Below are 15,916 nucleotides of genomic sequence, written 5' to 3'. Positions count from 1 at the left end.
TAGAACCAGTAAAGGCCGCTTTACCACTCTTGGGTAGTGGAATTACTTTGGCTTCCCTCCAGGCCTGAGGACAAAGACTTTCCTCTTGGCTCATATTAAAAATATGTCAGATAGGAGTGGCTATAGAGTCAGCTACTGTCTTCAGTAGCTTTCCATCTAAGTTGTCAATGCCAGGAGGTTTGTCATTATTGATTGCTAACAATTTTTCCACCTCTCTCACCTCTTTTCCATCATTCTTTATATCATTGATCTTGGCTTCATAATACAGTTGATTATTTCTGTTGAGTTTGGTCACATAATTTCTCAATTTGCAGTACATAAAACAGCCAGCCAGATGTGCAGCCAGACTTATTAGCCACTCCTTTTGCCCCATCTCTTTCAAACATACAGTTTTTAAATTCCTCATCAATCCATGGAACCTTAACAGTTCTAACAATCAGTTTCTTAACATGCACATGTTTATCAATAATTGGAAGAAGCAATTTCATATGGTAAAAACAGAAAAACACATTATCAGTCAACAATATAAGACAACGGGAGCACTGTGTATGTTCTCTGATGAGTTGTGAGTCAATGAGATGTGAAATATCAATATACACGCTAAGAGAAGTAATTTCTCTCTCCTGTGTGGATTCTCTAATGACGTTTAAGTGACTGTTATGAGTAATATGTTTTCCCACAGTCTGAGCTTTTCTAAGCCTTCTCCTCTGTGTGCAGTCTAATGTGTTCTTTCAGGCTTCCTAAATGGGCAAAAGCTTTGCACCCTGTGAGGAGTGGTAATGCATCTCCCCTCTGTGTATTTTCTCATGTTGGTTCAGGCTGTTTTTCTGGTAAAAACGCCTTCCACACTGGGAGCAGTGGTAAGGCTTCTCTCCTGCGTGTATTCTCTCATGTTGTTTCAGGTTCCCTGACTGGTTAAAACACTTGCCACACTGGGAGCAGTAGAAAGGCTTCTCCCCTGTGTGTATTCTTTCATGTTTTTTCAGATCCCCTGACTGGTTGAAACACTTTCCACAGTAGGAGCAGTGGTAAGGCTTCTCCCCTGTGTGTATTCTTTCGTGTTTTTTCAGATCCCCTGACTGGTTGAAACACTTGCCACACTGGGAGCAGTGGGACGGCGTCTCCCCTGTGTGTATTCTTTCGTGTTTTTCCAGATCCCCTGACTGGTTGAAACACTTGCCACACTGGGAGCAGTGGTACGGCGTCTCCCCTGTGTGTATTCTTTCGTGTTTTTCCAGATCCCCTGACTGGTTGAAACACTTTCCACACTGGGAGCAGTGGTACGGCTTCTCCCCTGTGTGTATTTTTCCGTGTTTTTTCAGATAACGTGACTGGCTGAAACACTTGGCACACTGGGAGCAGTGGAAAGGCTTCTCACCTGTGTGTCCTAGCTCATGTTGTTTCAGGGTCCCTAACTGGTTAAAACACTTGCCACACTGCGAGCAGTGGTAAGGCTTCTCTGTGTGTATTCTTTTGTGTTTTTTCAGATCCCCTGACTGGCTGAACCACTTGCCACACTGGGAGCAGTGGTAAGGCTTCTCCCCTGTGTGTATTCTCTCATGTTGTTTCAGGCTCCCTAACTGGTTAAAACACTTGCCACACTGGGAGCAATGGTACGGCTTCTCCCCTGTGTGTACTAGCTCGTGAGCTTTCAGGTGTCCTGACCGGTTGAAACACTTGCCACACTGCGAGCAGTGGTAAGGCTTCTCCCCTGTGTGTATTCTCTCATGTTGTTTCAGGGTCCCTGACTGGTTGAAACACTTGCCACACTGCGAGCAGTGGTAAGGCTTCTCCCCTGTGTGTATTCTCTCATGTAGTTTCAGGGCCCCTAACCATTTACAACCCTTTCCACAGTAAGAGCACTGGTGTCTTCTTGCTGGTTTGGACATCCCTGGCTCTGGTTCCTCTGAGTCTGGTCGGTCTCCTGCCAAAGACAGTGTTTAAAAGAAAAATAGAGACCCGAATGAAACCTCCACATGATAAAACGGCCTTGCTACGAGGGTAAATCCTAATCAGATCCCTCAATAACCTAAGGCCAGTTTTAACAATCTTATTGTGAATTTAAAACAAATGTTGTAGAGTTTCCTGGTAATTACATTACTTATTTATTCATTCTGTTTTACAAGTCAGAACACAAATAAATAAATAGTTCTCGGACACTCAAGACACAGACGTCACTGGATTCCAATCGAGCTGGTAGTTCTAAATATATAACTTTCATAGCTGTATGATACAGAATGCGACCTACAGTCATGGCCAAAAGTTTTGAGAATGAAATATATTACTTTCCACAGAGTTTGCTGCTTCAGTGTCTTTAGATATTTTTGTCAGATGTTACTATAGAATGCTAAAGTAAAATTACAAGCATTTCATAAGTGTCAAAGGCTTTTATTTACAATGACATGAAGTTGATGCAGAGTCAATATTTGCAGTGTTGACCCTCTGCAATCAGCCCTGGCATGCTGTCAATTAACTTCTGGGCCACATCCTGACTGATGGCAGCCCATTCTTGCATAATCAATGCTTGGATTTTGTCAGAATTCGTGGGATTTTGTTTGTCCACCCGCCTCTTGATGATTGGTCACAAGTTCTCAATAGGATTAAGGTCTGGGGAGTTTCCTGGCCATGGACCCAAAATATTTAGGCATTGTTCGCCACCGAACTGTTCCTGGATGGTTGGGAGAAGTTGCTCTCGGAGGATGTGTTGGTACCATTCTTTATTCATGGCTGTGTTCTTAGGCAACATTGTGAGTGAGCCGACACCCTTGGCTGAGAAGCAACCCCACACATGAATGGTCTCAGGATGCTTTACTGTAGGCATGACACAGGACTGAGGGTTGTCTTCTCCAGACAAGCTTTTTTCCGGATGCCCTAAACATTCGGAAAGGGGATTCATCAGAGAAAATGACTTTACCCCAGTCCTCAGCAGTCCAATCCCTGTAACTTTTACAGAATATCAGTCTGTCCCTGATGTTTTTCCTGGAGAGAAGTGGCTTCTTTGCGGCCATTTTTGACACCAAAAGTCTTCTCTTCACTGTGCGTGCAGATGCACTCACATTTGCCTGCTGACATTCCTGAGCAAGCTCTGTACTGGTGGTGCCCCGATCCCGCAGCTGAATCAACTTTAGGAGATGGTCCTGGCACTTGCTGGACTTTCTTGGGTGCCCTGAAGCCTTCTTCACAACAATTGAACCGCTCTCCTTGAAGTTCTTGATGAACCGATAAATGGTTGATTTAGGTGCAATCTTACTGGCAGCTATATCCTTGCCTGTGAAGCCCTTTTTGTGCAAAGTAATGATGACGGCACGTGTTCCCTTGCAGGTAACCATGGGTGACAGAGGAAGAACAATGATTCCAAGCACCACCCTCCTTTTGAAGCTTCCAGTTTGGGGTGGGGGGTGGGGGTGGGGGGTGGGGGTGGGATCAGTCCATTTGCATGGCAAAGAGGGACTTTGTAATTCATCTGAACACTCTTCATAACATTCTGGAGTATATGCAAATTGCCATCATACAAACTGAGGCAGCAGACTTTGTGAAAATTAACATTTGTGTCATTCTCAAACATTTTGGCCACGACTGTACACACTTCCTTAAGAACACTTAAGGCTACAGTCCTCCATTAAGACTCCATAATGTTTCATCATTAGATGCTACAGTCCTCCTTTAAGACTCCATAATGTTTCATCATTAGATGCTACAGTCCTCCTTTAAGACTCCATAATGTTTCATCATTAGATGCTACAGTCCTCCTTTAAGACTCCATCATGTTTCATCATTAGATGCTACAGTCCTCATTTAAGACTCCATAATGTTTCATCATTAGATGCTACAGTCCTCCTTTAAGACTCCATAATGTTTCATCATTAGATGCTACAGTCCTCCTTTAAGACTCCATAATGTTTCATCATTAGGTGCTACAGTCCTCCTTTAAGACTCCATAATGTCTCATCATTAGATGCTACAGTCCTCCTTTAAGACTCCATAATGTTTCATCATTAGATGCTACAGTCCTCCTTTAAGACTCCATAATGTTTCATCATTAGATGCTACAGTCCTCCTTTAAGACTCCATAATGTTTCATCATTAGATGCTACAGTCCTCCTTTAAGACTCCATAATGTTTCATCATTAGATGCTACAGTCCTCCTTTAAGACTCCATAATGTTTCATCATTAGATGGTACAGTCCTCCTTTAAGACTCCATAATGTTTCATCATTAGATGTTACAGTCCTCCTTTAAGACTCCATAATGTTTCATCATTAGATGTTACAGTCCTCCTTTAAGACTCCATAATGTTTCATCATTAGATGCTACAGCCCTCCATTAAGACTCCATAATGTTTCATCATTAGGTGCTACAGTCCTTTAAGACTCCATAATGTTTCATCATTAGATGCTACAGGCCTCCTTTAAGACTCCATAATGCATAGTAGGCCATGTAATTTAAGGTAATCTGAAATATTTAGGACTAACTTATTCCTTGCCACCCATTCTGAAACTCACTGCAGCTCTTTGTAAGTGTTGCTGTCATTTCAGTTTCCGTGGTAGCTGACGTGTACAGTGTTGAGTCATCCGCATACAGACACACTGGCTTTACTCAAATGTCGTTGGCATGTCGTTGGTAAAGATTGAAAGGTCATCATTTTTAAGGAAAAGTTTTTGTAAAACAAGCACCTTACATTGGATCATCTTGAAACTCTCTCTCTAAAGCGAACTTTTATCAAGGTTTTATATGGTCTATTGGTTCCTCTCTAAAGCTAACTTTCATCAAGGTTTTATATGGTCTATTGGTTTCTCTCTAAATCTAACTTTCATCAAGGTTTTATATGGTCTATTGGTGTCTCTCTAAAGCTAACTTTTATCAAGGTTTTATATGGTCTATTGGTTCCTCTCTAAAGCTAACTTTTATCAAGGTTTTATATGGTCTATTGGTTCCTCTCTAAAGCTAACTTTTATCAAGGTTTTATATGGTCTATTGGTTCCTCTCTAAAGCAAACTTTTATCAAGGTTTTATATGGTCTATTGGTTTCTCTCAAAAGCGAACTTTCATCAAGGTTTTATATGGTCTATTGGTTCCTCTCTAAAGCTAACTTTTATCAAGGTTTTATATGGTCTATTGGTTCCTCTCTTTTCATTGGTAGAATCCTTTTCAGTGTTATGATATTCATAACATCCATATCCACCAGTCTATCTTCTTGTCAACTAACAGAACTCTGCTGGTTGTCCTGGTAACAGATACCAGTGGGCAGATCTATTTATTTGTTCAAACTGAACTACAGCACTTACTTTGATGAGTCAAATCTGATCCTTTCTTCTCTTCTCCTCCTCTCACAGTTCCACTCAGCCCCGTTGTTTTCCTGCAGTCCACCAGCAGCACAGACAACCTCTTCCTACCCAGCAGTAAGGCGCTACTGGGAGAGGTACGACACGGGGACTCCGGGAGGGAGGAAGGGCTAGCGTTGTCCTGGTAACCATAAAGAGGGGACACAGACACATATCATTATGGATGCTGATGCCACTGTTGTCATGAAGTGCTTTACAGAAATCCAGCCCAGACCCCGATAGAGCAAGCTGTATGCTAGACCAGACCAAGCTGTACCATCTGGTGTTCTGATCTGGAGAGACTCTTCTCTGCCTCGTCAGCAGGATCAGGATGTTGTTGATGCTCCCCAGAGGATCCACGATAGTCACGTCTCTCTCCTGTGTGAACGAGAACAGCAAACAGACGGTAAACTTATGACCGTCTATTACAATCAAGAGGCATGAATATGTCTAAAATGGCCACTTCCATCATGATTTTGTTAAATATTGTTTGTGTTGCAAATGTAAAGGGTCATTTCCACAAAATGGGTGCCTTTACATCCCTTTGATATTTTAAGTAGATTTTAAAAGCCTGTTATATTAGATGAGGTGAACTTTAATGTAGACCACATGGAGAATGAGAATTCAATACATCGAAGTCCCAAAAACATATGACCAATGGCAGATTGCCCCTTAAACAATTCCCACAGTACTGAACAACATATTCAAGTGTTGAAATGAAGTAGAATGCCCCTTTAAAACAATACATTATTTCAAGAACTACATAGTGTCCCTGTTTTTAAGACAGTACTCACTGGTGGTAGTCTGATCTTCAGCCTCCTCCGCTTTCACTCCCAAAACGTCTTCCTCCTTTTTTATTGAGATAGCCTCCTCTTCCTCTTTTACTCTAAAAGGTTCTTCCTCTTCTTTCACTACATTCTCTTCTTTCAATGTTATGGCATCTTCCTCCTTTTTGATTCTGAAAGCTTCTACCTCCTCCCCTTCCACTTTGACAACCTCTTTCCCATCTTCCTCTTTCACTGTAATATCATCCTCTTCTTCTTTCAATGTAATAGCGTCCTCTTCCTCCCTTTTCATCCTGAAAGCTTCTTCCACTCCTTTCACCAGAGCTTCTTTCTCGGTCGAGCTTTGTGAGCTCATGCTCCGGTCGATTAGCCTAATGCAGTATCAATTTAGTAACACATTTGCTAATTTAAAGAGCAAATGACGTTAAAATGAACTAGTAGATGGGTAAACATAATTATATTCAAAACACTAAGAGTAATATACACAAGATTAGTCTAAAGAGCTTCAAAGACTCAACGTTATGTTCGCGAGCAAAGCAACACGTTCGTTGAATCAGAAGCCTTTTGTCGCTATTGAAGAAGCCTCCAGTTCCGTCCACTAGATTATACGTCACGCAAGCAGCATCACCTGAAAGACTCATATCGCTCTCTGCTGACTGGAGTGGGTAACGCAGTTTGGAAAAATATTAATAACAATGTTTATTCTGGCAAGCCATGTCATGCGAAGAAATTTTAAAAGAACCAGATGTTATGTTTTCTCTTACTTGTTACAGCCAATACTTTACTCCAGGGCTGACCTGCCCGTTAGGTAGGATTAGGTGACAGATTAAAGACTTTTCCATTTTTGTCATCGTTATTCTGAACCGACTGCCTGCAAGTCATTGTTAAATTAGCCTCAGTGATTTGTATTTTCCTTCAACTTTCTGAAGAGGAAACAGCCAGGAAATGCCCCTGTCTGAGTGCATTTGTCTACCACTATGTGTAGCTGTTAGCGATGATGCTAATGACAACCATCTTCTGGTTGATGGAAAAGCTTTCCCAAAAAACCTTGTCAATTAAATGTTAACTACAAAGTAGTGTATGCCTCCCTGGCAGAATGATACCATGACTATTAGCATCAATCCAGTGATTTTTCAGCAGACTCTGCAATCACATGTGTGCTACAGAGACACCACTAACCAAACAAGGCTCTTGCTGGTGTCACTTCAATTAAAGGGTATCTACACATAAAAATGAACATGTCTTAGATTTTTCTCAGACTTCAAACGTGTTCTCCTGATGTGGTTTAAGTATTGTTGTGGACTTAGAACATCCAATGTTGTTGTTTTCTATTAACAGTGTGATTTAGAGACAAAAACAGACAAACAGGGACAAATCAGAAACCTGGAAAAACTAAACAGAGAAAATGGAATTAGGTTCAATAAAACGGATTAGATAGAGATGTTATATATAGATAGAGATGTTATAGAGCCATAAATATTCTATACATTTTCTCTCATTACTGTATTATCTAGGGATAGTGTAGAGTAACAGCTGTTTCCTGAAGTGACCTTTAACCTCCCTGCTCCTCAATACTTCTTCCACTGGATCAAAGCTTCAGCCAAGTAGGATACATGATAGTGGCAACACATGGAGTTGAGTTGGATATAGTCATGGTAGGATACATGATAGTGACAACACATGGAGTTGAGTTGGATATAGTCATGGTAGGATACATGATAGTGGCAACACATGGAGTAGGGTTGATATAGTCATGGTAGGATACATGATAGTGCCAACACATGGAGTAGGGTTGATATAGTCATGGTAGGATACATGATAGTGACAACACATGGAGGTGGGTTGGATATAGTCATGGTAGGATACATGATAGTGACAACACATGGAGTAGGGTTGGATATAGTCATGGTAGGATACATGATAGTGACAACACATGGAGTAGGGTTGATATAGTCATGGTAGGATACATGATAGTGACAACACATGGAGTAGGGTTGATATAGTCATGGTAGGATACATGATAGTGACAACACATGGAGTAGGGTTGGATATAGTCATGGTAGGATACATGATAGTGGCAACACATGGAGGTGGGTTGGATATAGTCATGGTAGGATACATGATAGTGACAACACATGGAGTAGGGTTGATATAGTCATGGTAGGATACAATGAGCGGCAAGATGTTCTTTACCATTCGGCCATCAGATTTGCCACCAATGCTCCTTATAGGACACATCACTGCACTCTATACTCTGTAAACTGGTTGTCTCTGTATACCAGTCGCAAGACCCACTGGTTTAATGCTTATTTATAAAACCCTCTTAGGCCTCACTCACCCCTATCTAAGATAACTACTGCAGCCCTCATCCTCCACATACAACACCCATTCTGCCAGTCACATTCTGTTAAAGGTCCCCAAAGCACACACATCCCTGGGTCGCTCCTCTTTTCAGTTCGCTGCAGCTAGCGTTGGGAACAAGCTGCAAAAAACACTCAAACTGGACAGTTTTATCTCCATCTCTTCATTCAAGGACTCAATTGTGGACACTCTTACTGACAGATGTGGCTGCTTCGTGTGATGTATTGTTGTGCCCAATAATGTATGTACCATGTGATGTTGCTACCATGGTGTTGTTATGTAATAATAACATGTATGATTTAGAAAAAGTTCTTAGTAAAAAACATGAATGACATAATTTAATTATTTTATTTTATTAAATTTTGTATTTAATATTACATATTAATATTATTATCTTTAACAATTGTAATATGTATGTTTAAATGACTGTACTAAATTTCTCTCTCTCTTTCTCTCCCCTTGGCTGGGAATGTTAGGGTTAAGAAGTTGTGAATCTAGGGGGGCCTTGCACACAGGGGAACTATATGGACACAAAATAATTAACAACCTGGCCCCCCAGGTGTCTTTGAAAACATCTGTTTTACTAACGTCCTAAACAGATAATAAATAAAAAGAATAGATCTAGGGGGGGGGGGGGGATGTCCGGGGGATGTCTCAGTCTTTGAAAGGGTCATTGTACTCTTTAACTATGCTTCCTTTACTGATGACCTAAACAGATAACTTTTGACCTTTAAAAAATAGTTGTCAGCTATCCAGATATAATGGTCAAGAGGTCGTGAACCTAGAGGGGCCCTTGAACACATGTTGTGTTTAGGTACATATGTTTTCGGTTTATGAAGGAATAAATGATTGAGAGGATATAGAGCACAAAATAAAAGATAACTGTATTCTTGAACGATGTGCCCTTCATTAATGACTTAAACAGATCATTTTACCCCATGAATAACCTTTTACTGCAGGGGGCTAATTCAGGGGCCTTCAATGCTGCAGAAATGTTTTGGTACCCTTCCCCAGATCTGTGCCTCAACACAATCATGTCTCGGAGCTCTATGGACAATTCCTTCCACCTCATGGCTTGGTTCTTGCTCTGACATGCTCTGTCAACTGTGGGACCTTATATAGACAGGTGTGTGCCTTTCCAAATCATGTCCAATCAATTGAATTTACAACAGGTGGACTCCAATTAAATTGTAGAAACATCTCAAGGATGATCAATAGAAACAGGATGCACCTGAGCTCAATTTCGAGTCTCATTCAGCAAAGGGTCTGAATACTTCTGTAAATAATTTTGTGTTTAATACATTTGCAAAACATTTATAAAAAAGCTTGTTTCCGCTTTGTCATTATGGGGTATTGTGATGTCATTATGGGGTATTGTGATGTCATTATGGGGTATTGTGATGTCATTATGGGGTATTTTGTGTAGATTGTTGAGGAAATTGTTTTATTTAAACCATTTTAGAATAACACTGTAACGTAACAAAATTTGAAAAAAGTCAAGGGGTCTGAATACTTTCCAGAGAAACTGTAAGTGATTGAGGAGAGAGCATCATTGCTATATTCTAATTAAAATCATTGACCCATCGTAACGGCGTTCATAGGAGGAAGGTGAGGACCAAGGTGCAGCGTGGTACATGTTCATATTATTTATTTGAAACTGAACGCTAAAATGCAAAACAACAAAGAGAACAACTGAAACAGTTCTGTCAGGTGCAGATACACAAAAACAGAAAGCAACAACCCACAACTAACAGTGGGAAAACAGGCTACCTAAGTATGGTTCTCAATCAGAGACAACGAAACAGAGACAGCTGTCCCTGATTGAGAACCATACCCGGCCAAAACATAGAAATACAAAACCTAGACATGCAAACATAGAATGCCCACCCACATCACACCCTGAACAAACAAAACAAAAAAATCTACGGTCAGAGCGTGACACCCATAAGAGACCACATGACCAAAGCCAGGCGTGACCCATATAGAATTAAATCAACATTATTCTTAATGAGAAATATAATCTAATAAACAAATGTTTGCATAACCAAAGACATGAAAACTGGTGGGAACATTGTATTTAGCTAGGATTTCATAAGGCCAGGAAGGTCATTGAGACATCAGTTAATGTTGCTAGTTTAGGGATGAAGATAGTGAAGGTTCATCAATGTTAAAGATGTTTTTTAATTTGACGTGGAAACAATGTTTATTCAACCAGTGGGAGGCTTGTAAATGACCCCAGGAAAGTAAAACAAAGAAGTCTTCATTGAGACAATGATAAATAGCAATCCGTGGAAGAGTTGAGGTGGATATTATAAAATAAGGATCTGCTGGAGTCCAAGTCAAACCAAGATTCTTTATTTCTGAGATCAGAGAGAATAACAGAGTTTGGTATTTTATTAGGATCCCCATTAGATGTTGTAAAAGCAGCAGCTACTCTTCCTGGGGTCCACACAGAACATGACACATAATACAGCACATCAATAGACAAGAACAGCTCAAGGACAGAACTACATACATTTTGTAAAAGGCACACGTAGCCTACATATCAATGCATACACACAAACTTATATGGTATTAAAGTTGAGGGACATCAGCCTGGGCGGGGTGATCCTCAGTAGGGGATAAAAAGGGAAAACACCATCTTTTGAACTGAGTGTCTTGCTTGCAAATTGCTGTAAGTGTAAACTCCGGGTTGCAATCCTTATTAAACAAACTAACCTCTGATCAAATAAGTTTTCCTGTGGTCTCTTCTGTGCACATAGGGCAGAATTCCCTTACAGACTATGCAAACAATTTGGGATTTTCAACACATTCATGTTTCTTATAAAGAGAAGTGATACAGTCAGTCTCTCCTCAACTCTTAGCTCTTATAAAAAATAGAGAATAAAAGCTTCTCTATGGCCAGGGCGTGACAGCCGCTCTGTTCTGGGCCAGCTGCAGCTTAACTAGGTCTTTCCTTGCAGCACTGGACCACACGACTGGACAATAATCAAGATTAGACAAAACTAGAGCCTGCAGAACTTGCTTTTTGGAGTGTGGTGTCAAAATAGAAGAGCATCTCTTTATTACAGATAGACCTCTCCCCATCTTTACAACCATTGAATCTATATGTTTTGACCATGACAGTTACAATCTAAGGTAATGCCAAGTAATTTAGTCTCCTCAACTTGTTCAACAGCCACACAATTCATTACCAGATTCAGCTGAGGTCTAGAACTTGAGGAATGATTTGTACTAAATACAATGCTCTTAGTTTTAGAGATGTTCAGGACCCGTTTATTACTGGCCACGCATTCCAAAACAGACTGCAACTCTTTGTTAAGGGTTTCAGTGACTTCATTAGCTGTGGTTGCTGGTGCTTATATAGTTGAATCATCAGCATACATGGACACACATGCTTTGTTTAATGCCAGTGGCAGGCCATTGGTAAAAATAGAAAAGAGTAGAGGGCCTAGAGAGCTGCCCTGCGGTACATCACACTTCATATGTTTGACATTAGAGAAGCTTCCATTAAAAACCCTCTGAGTTCTAGTAGATAGATTGCCATAATGTGGATTCAGAGCTGAGGCTGAAAAGCCATAGCACAGACATTCTTAAACAACAGGTTATGGTCAATAATATCAAAGGCTGCACTGAAATCTAACAATAGAGCTCCCACAATCTTCTTCTTATCAATTTCTCTCAACCAGTCATCAGTCATTTGTGTCAGTGCAGTACATGTTGAGTGCCCTTCTCTATAAGCATGCTGAAAGTCTGTTGTTCATTTGTTTACAGTTAAATAGCATTGTACACTGCTCAAAAAAATAAAGGGAACACTTAAACAACACAATGTAACTCCAAGTCAATCACACTTCTGTCAAACTGTCCACTTAGGAAGCAACACTGATTGACAATAAATTTCACATGCTGTTGTGCAAATGGAATAGACAACAGGTGGAAATTATAGGCATTTAGCAAGACACCCCCAATAAAGGAGTGGTTCTGCAGGTGGGGACCACAGACCACTTCTCAGTTCCTATGCTTCCTGGCTGATGTTTTGGTCACTTTTGAATGCTGGCGGTGCTTTCACTCTAGTGGTAGCATGAGACGGAGTCTACAACTCACACAAGTTTTCAGATAGTGCAGCTCATCCAGGATGGCACATCAATGCGAGCTGTGGCAAGAAGGTTTGCTATGTCTGTCAGCGTAGTGTCCAGAGCATGGAGGCGCTACCAGAAGACAGGCAGGTACATCAGGAGACGTGAAGGAGACCGTAGGAGGGCAACAACCCACCAGCAGGACCGCTACCTCCGCCTTTGTGCAAGGATGAGCAGGAGGAGCGCTGCCAGAGCCCTGCAAAATGACCTCCAGCAGGCCACAAATGTGCATGTGTCTGCTCAAATGGTCAGAAACAGACTCCATGAGGATGGTATGAGGGCCCGACGTCCACAGGTGGGGGTTGTGCTTACAGCCCAACACCGTGCAGGACGTTTGGCATTTGCCAGAGAACACCAAGATTGGCAAATTCGCCACTGGCGCACTGTGCTCTTCACAGATTAAAGCAGGTTCACACTGAGCACATGTGACAGACGTGACAGTCTGGAGACGCCGTGGAGAACTATCTGCTGCCTGCAACATCCTCCAGCATGACCGGTTTTGCGGGGGGTCAGTCATGGTGTGGGGTGGCATTTCTTTGGGGGGCCGCACAGCCCTCCATGTGCTCGCCAGAGGTAGCCTGACTGCCATTAGGTACCGAGATAAGATCCTCAGACCCCTTGTGAGACCATATGCTGGTGTGGTTGGCCCTGGGTTTCTCCTAATGCAAGACAATGTGGCTGGAGTGTGTCAGCAGGTCCTGCAAGAGGAAGGCATTGATACTATGGACTGGCACGCCCGTTCCCCAGACCTGAATCCAATTGAGCACATCTGGGACATCATGTCTCGCTCCCATCCACCAACGCCACGCTGCACCACAGACTGTCCAGAAGTTGGCGGATGCTTTAGTCCAGGTCTGGGAGGAGATCCCTCAGGAGACCATCCGCCACCTCATCAGGAGCATGCCCAGGTGTTGTAGGGAGGTCATACAGGCACGTGGAGGCCACACACACTACTGAGCTTCATTTTGACTTGTTTTAAGGATATTACATCAAAGTTGGACAGCCTGTAGTGTGGTTGTCCACTTTAATTTTGAGTGTGACTCCAAATCCAGACCTCCATGGGTTGATAAATTTGATTTCCATTGATAATTTTTGTGTGATTTTGTTGTCAGCACATTCAACTATGTAAAGAAAAAATTATTTAATAAGAATATTTCATTGATTCTGATCTAGGATGTGTTATTTTAGTGTTCCCTTTATATTTTTGAGCAGTGTATTTGGTAAAAAAACATTTTTCCCAACAGTTTGTTAAGAGCTGGCTTAGAACCTGTAAAGGCCGCTTTACCACTCTTGGGTAGTGGATTAATTTGGCTTCCCTCCAGGCCTGAGAACAAAGACTTTCCTCTCGGCTCATATTAAAAATATGTCAGATAGGAGTGGCTATAGAGTCAGCTACTGTCCTCAGTAGCTTTCCATCTAAGTTGTCAATGCCAGGAGGTTTGTCATTATTGATCGATAACAATTGTTCCACCTCTCCCACACTAACTTTACAACATTCAATACTTGCACTGCTTTTCTTTCATGATGTTTTTTTCCATCATTCTTTATATCATTGATCTTGGGTTCCTAATAAAGTTTATTATTTTTGTTGAGTTTGGTCACATCATTTCTCAATTTGCAGTACGTAAGCCAGCCAGATGTGCAGCCAGACTTATTAGCCACTCCTTTTGCCCCAACTCTTTCAAACATACAGTTTTTAAATTCCTCATCAGTCCATGGAACAGTTCTAACAGTCCCTTTCTTAACAGGTACATGTTTATCAATAATTGGAAGAAACAATTTAATCTGGTAAAAACAGGTCAACACATTATCAGTCAACAATATAAGACAACGGGAGCACTGTGTATGTTCTCTGATGAATTGTAAGAAAAATGAGATGTGAAATATCAATATACATGCTAAGAGAAGTAATTTCTCTCTCCTGTGTGGATTCTCGAAAGACATTTAACTGTGTGTATTAGCTCATGTTGTTTCAGGTGCCTTAACTGGTTGAAACACTTTCCACACAGGGAGGAGTGGTAAGGCATCTCCCGTGTGTATTCTCTCATGCCGTTTCAGATCCACTGACTGGTTAAAAAACTTTCCACACTGGGAGCAGTGGTAAGGCTTCTCCCCTCTGTGTATTCTCTCATGTTGTCTCAGGTTCCCTAACTGGTTAAAACACTTGCCACACTGGGAGCAGTTGTAAGGCTTCTCCCCTGTGTGAATTATCTCATGCCTCTTCAGCTCCACTGGATGGTTGAAACACTTTCCACACTTGGAGCAGTGGTAAGGCTTCTCCCCTGTGTGTATTCTCTCATGTTGTTTCAGGTTCCCTAACTGGTTAAAACACTTGCCACACTGGAGGCAGTAGTAAGGCTTTTCCCCTGTGTGTATTCTCTCATGTTGTTTCAGGTTCCCTAACTGGTTAAAACACTTGCCACACTGGGAGCAGTGATAAGGCTTCTCCCCTGTGTGAATTCTCTCATGTTGTTTCAGGTGCGGTAACCAGTTAAAACACTTGCCACACAGGGAGCAGTGGTAAGGCTTCTCCCCTGTGTGAATTCTCTCGTGCCGTTTCAGCTCCACTGACTGGTTGAAACACTTTCCACACTGGGAGCAGTGGTAAGGCTTCTCAGTGTGTCTTCTCTCATGCTGTTTCAGGTTCCCTAACTGGTTAAAACACTTGCCACACTGGGAGCAGTGGTAAGGCTTCTCCCCTGTGTGAATTCTCTCATGTTGTTTCAGGTGCCGTAACCGGTTAAAACACTTGCCACACAGGGAGCAGTGGAAAGGCTTCTCCCCTGTGTGAATTCTCTCATGCTGTTTCAGCTCCCCTGACTGGATGAAACCCATTCCACACTGGGAGCAGTGGTAAGGCTTCTCCCCTGTGTGTCTTCTCTCGTGTTTTTTCAGATCCCCTGACCAGTAGAAACACTTTCCACACTGGGAGCAGTGATAAGGCTTCTCCCCTGTGTGCATTTTCTCATGTTGTTTCAGGTCCCATAACCGGTTACAACCCTTTCCACAGTGGGAGCACTGGTGTCGTCTTGCGGGTTTGGACGTCCCTGGCTCTGGTTCCACTGAGTCTGGTATTTCTCCTGCCAAATACAGTTTATTTTTTTAAATAGAGACCCGAATGAAACCTCCACATGATAAAACAACAGTGCTACGAGAGTGAATCCGAATCAGATCTCTCAATAACCCGAGGCCAGTTTTAACAATCTTAGTGTGATTTTAAAACAAATGTAGAGCTTCCTGGTAATTACTTATATGTTTACACTACTTATTTTATTCATCCTGTTTTACAAGTCAGAACACAAAAAACTAAACA

The 15,916-nt window shown here is 41.7% G+C and overlaps 2 protein-coding genes across 2 annotated transcripts in view; one reads left to right on the top strand and one right to left on the bottom strand.

Annotated features, from left to right (window-relative positions):
- Positions 1-15,916, top strand: part of LOC139370044 (zinc finger protein 345-like) — a 637,497-nt gene that overhangs the window by 528,648 nt on the left and 92,933 nt on the right. The window lies entirely within an intron of this gene.
- The window catches only part of LOC139369971 (zinc finger protein 721-like), a 37,896-nt gene continuing 22,720 nt past the window's right edge, over positions 741-15,916 (bottom strand). The window contains exons 6-12 of the mRNA XM_071109254.1: positions 15,237-15,575; positions 14,672-15,158; positions 6,116-6,477; positions 5,599-5,699; positions 5,286-5,463; positions 952-1,924; positions 741-885 (exon numbers count right to left, since the gene is read on the bottom strand). Of these exons, the coding sequence (XP_070965355.1) occupies positions 741-885; positions 952-1,924; positions 5,286-5,463; positions 5,599-5,699; positions 6,116-6,477; positions 14,672-15,158; positions 15,237-15,575 (2,585 nt within the window). The remainder of the gene's footprint in view (positions 886-951; positions 1,925-5,285; positions 5,464-5,598; positions 5,700-6,115; positions 6,478-14,671; positions 15,159-15,236; positions 15,576-15,916) is intronic.

Source organism: Oncorhynchus clarkii, chromosome 17 (genome assembly GCF_045791955.1).
Source record: "Oncorhynchus clarkii lewisi isolate Uvic-CL-2024 chromosome 17, UVic_Ocla_1.0, whole genome shotgun sequence".
Taxonomy (NCBI): domain Eukaryota; kingdom Metazoa; phylum Chordata; class Actinopteri; order Salmoniformes; family Salmonidae; genus Oncorhynchus; species Oncorhynchus clarkii.
The sequence above is the reverse complement of the archived record's forward strand: the minus strand, read 5'-3'. Positions and strand labels throughout refer to the sequence as shown.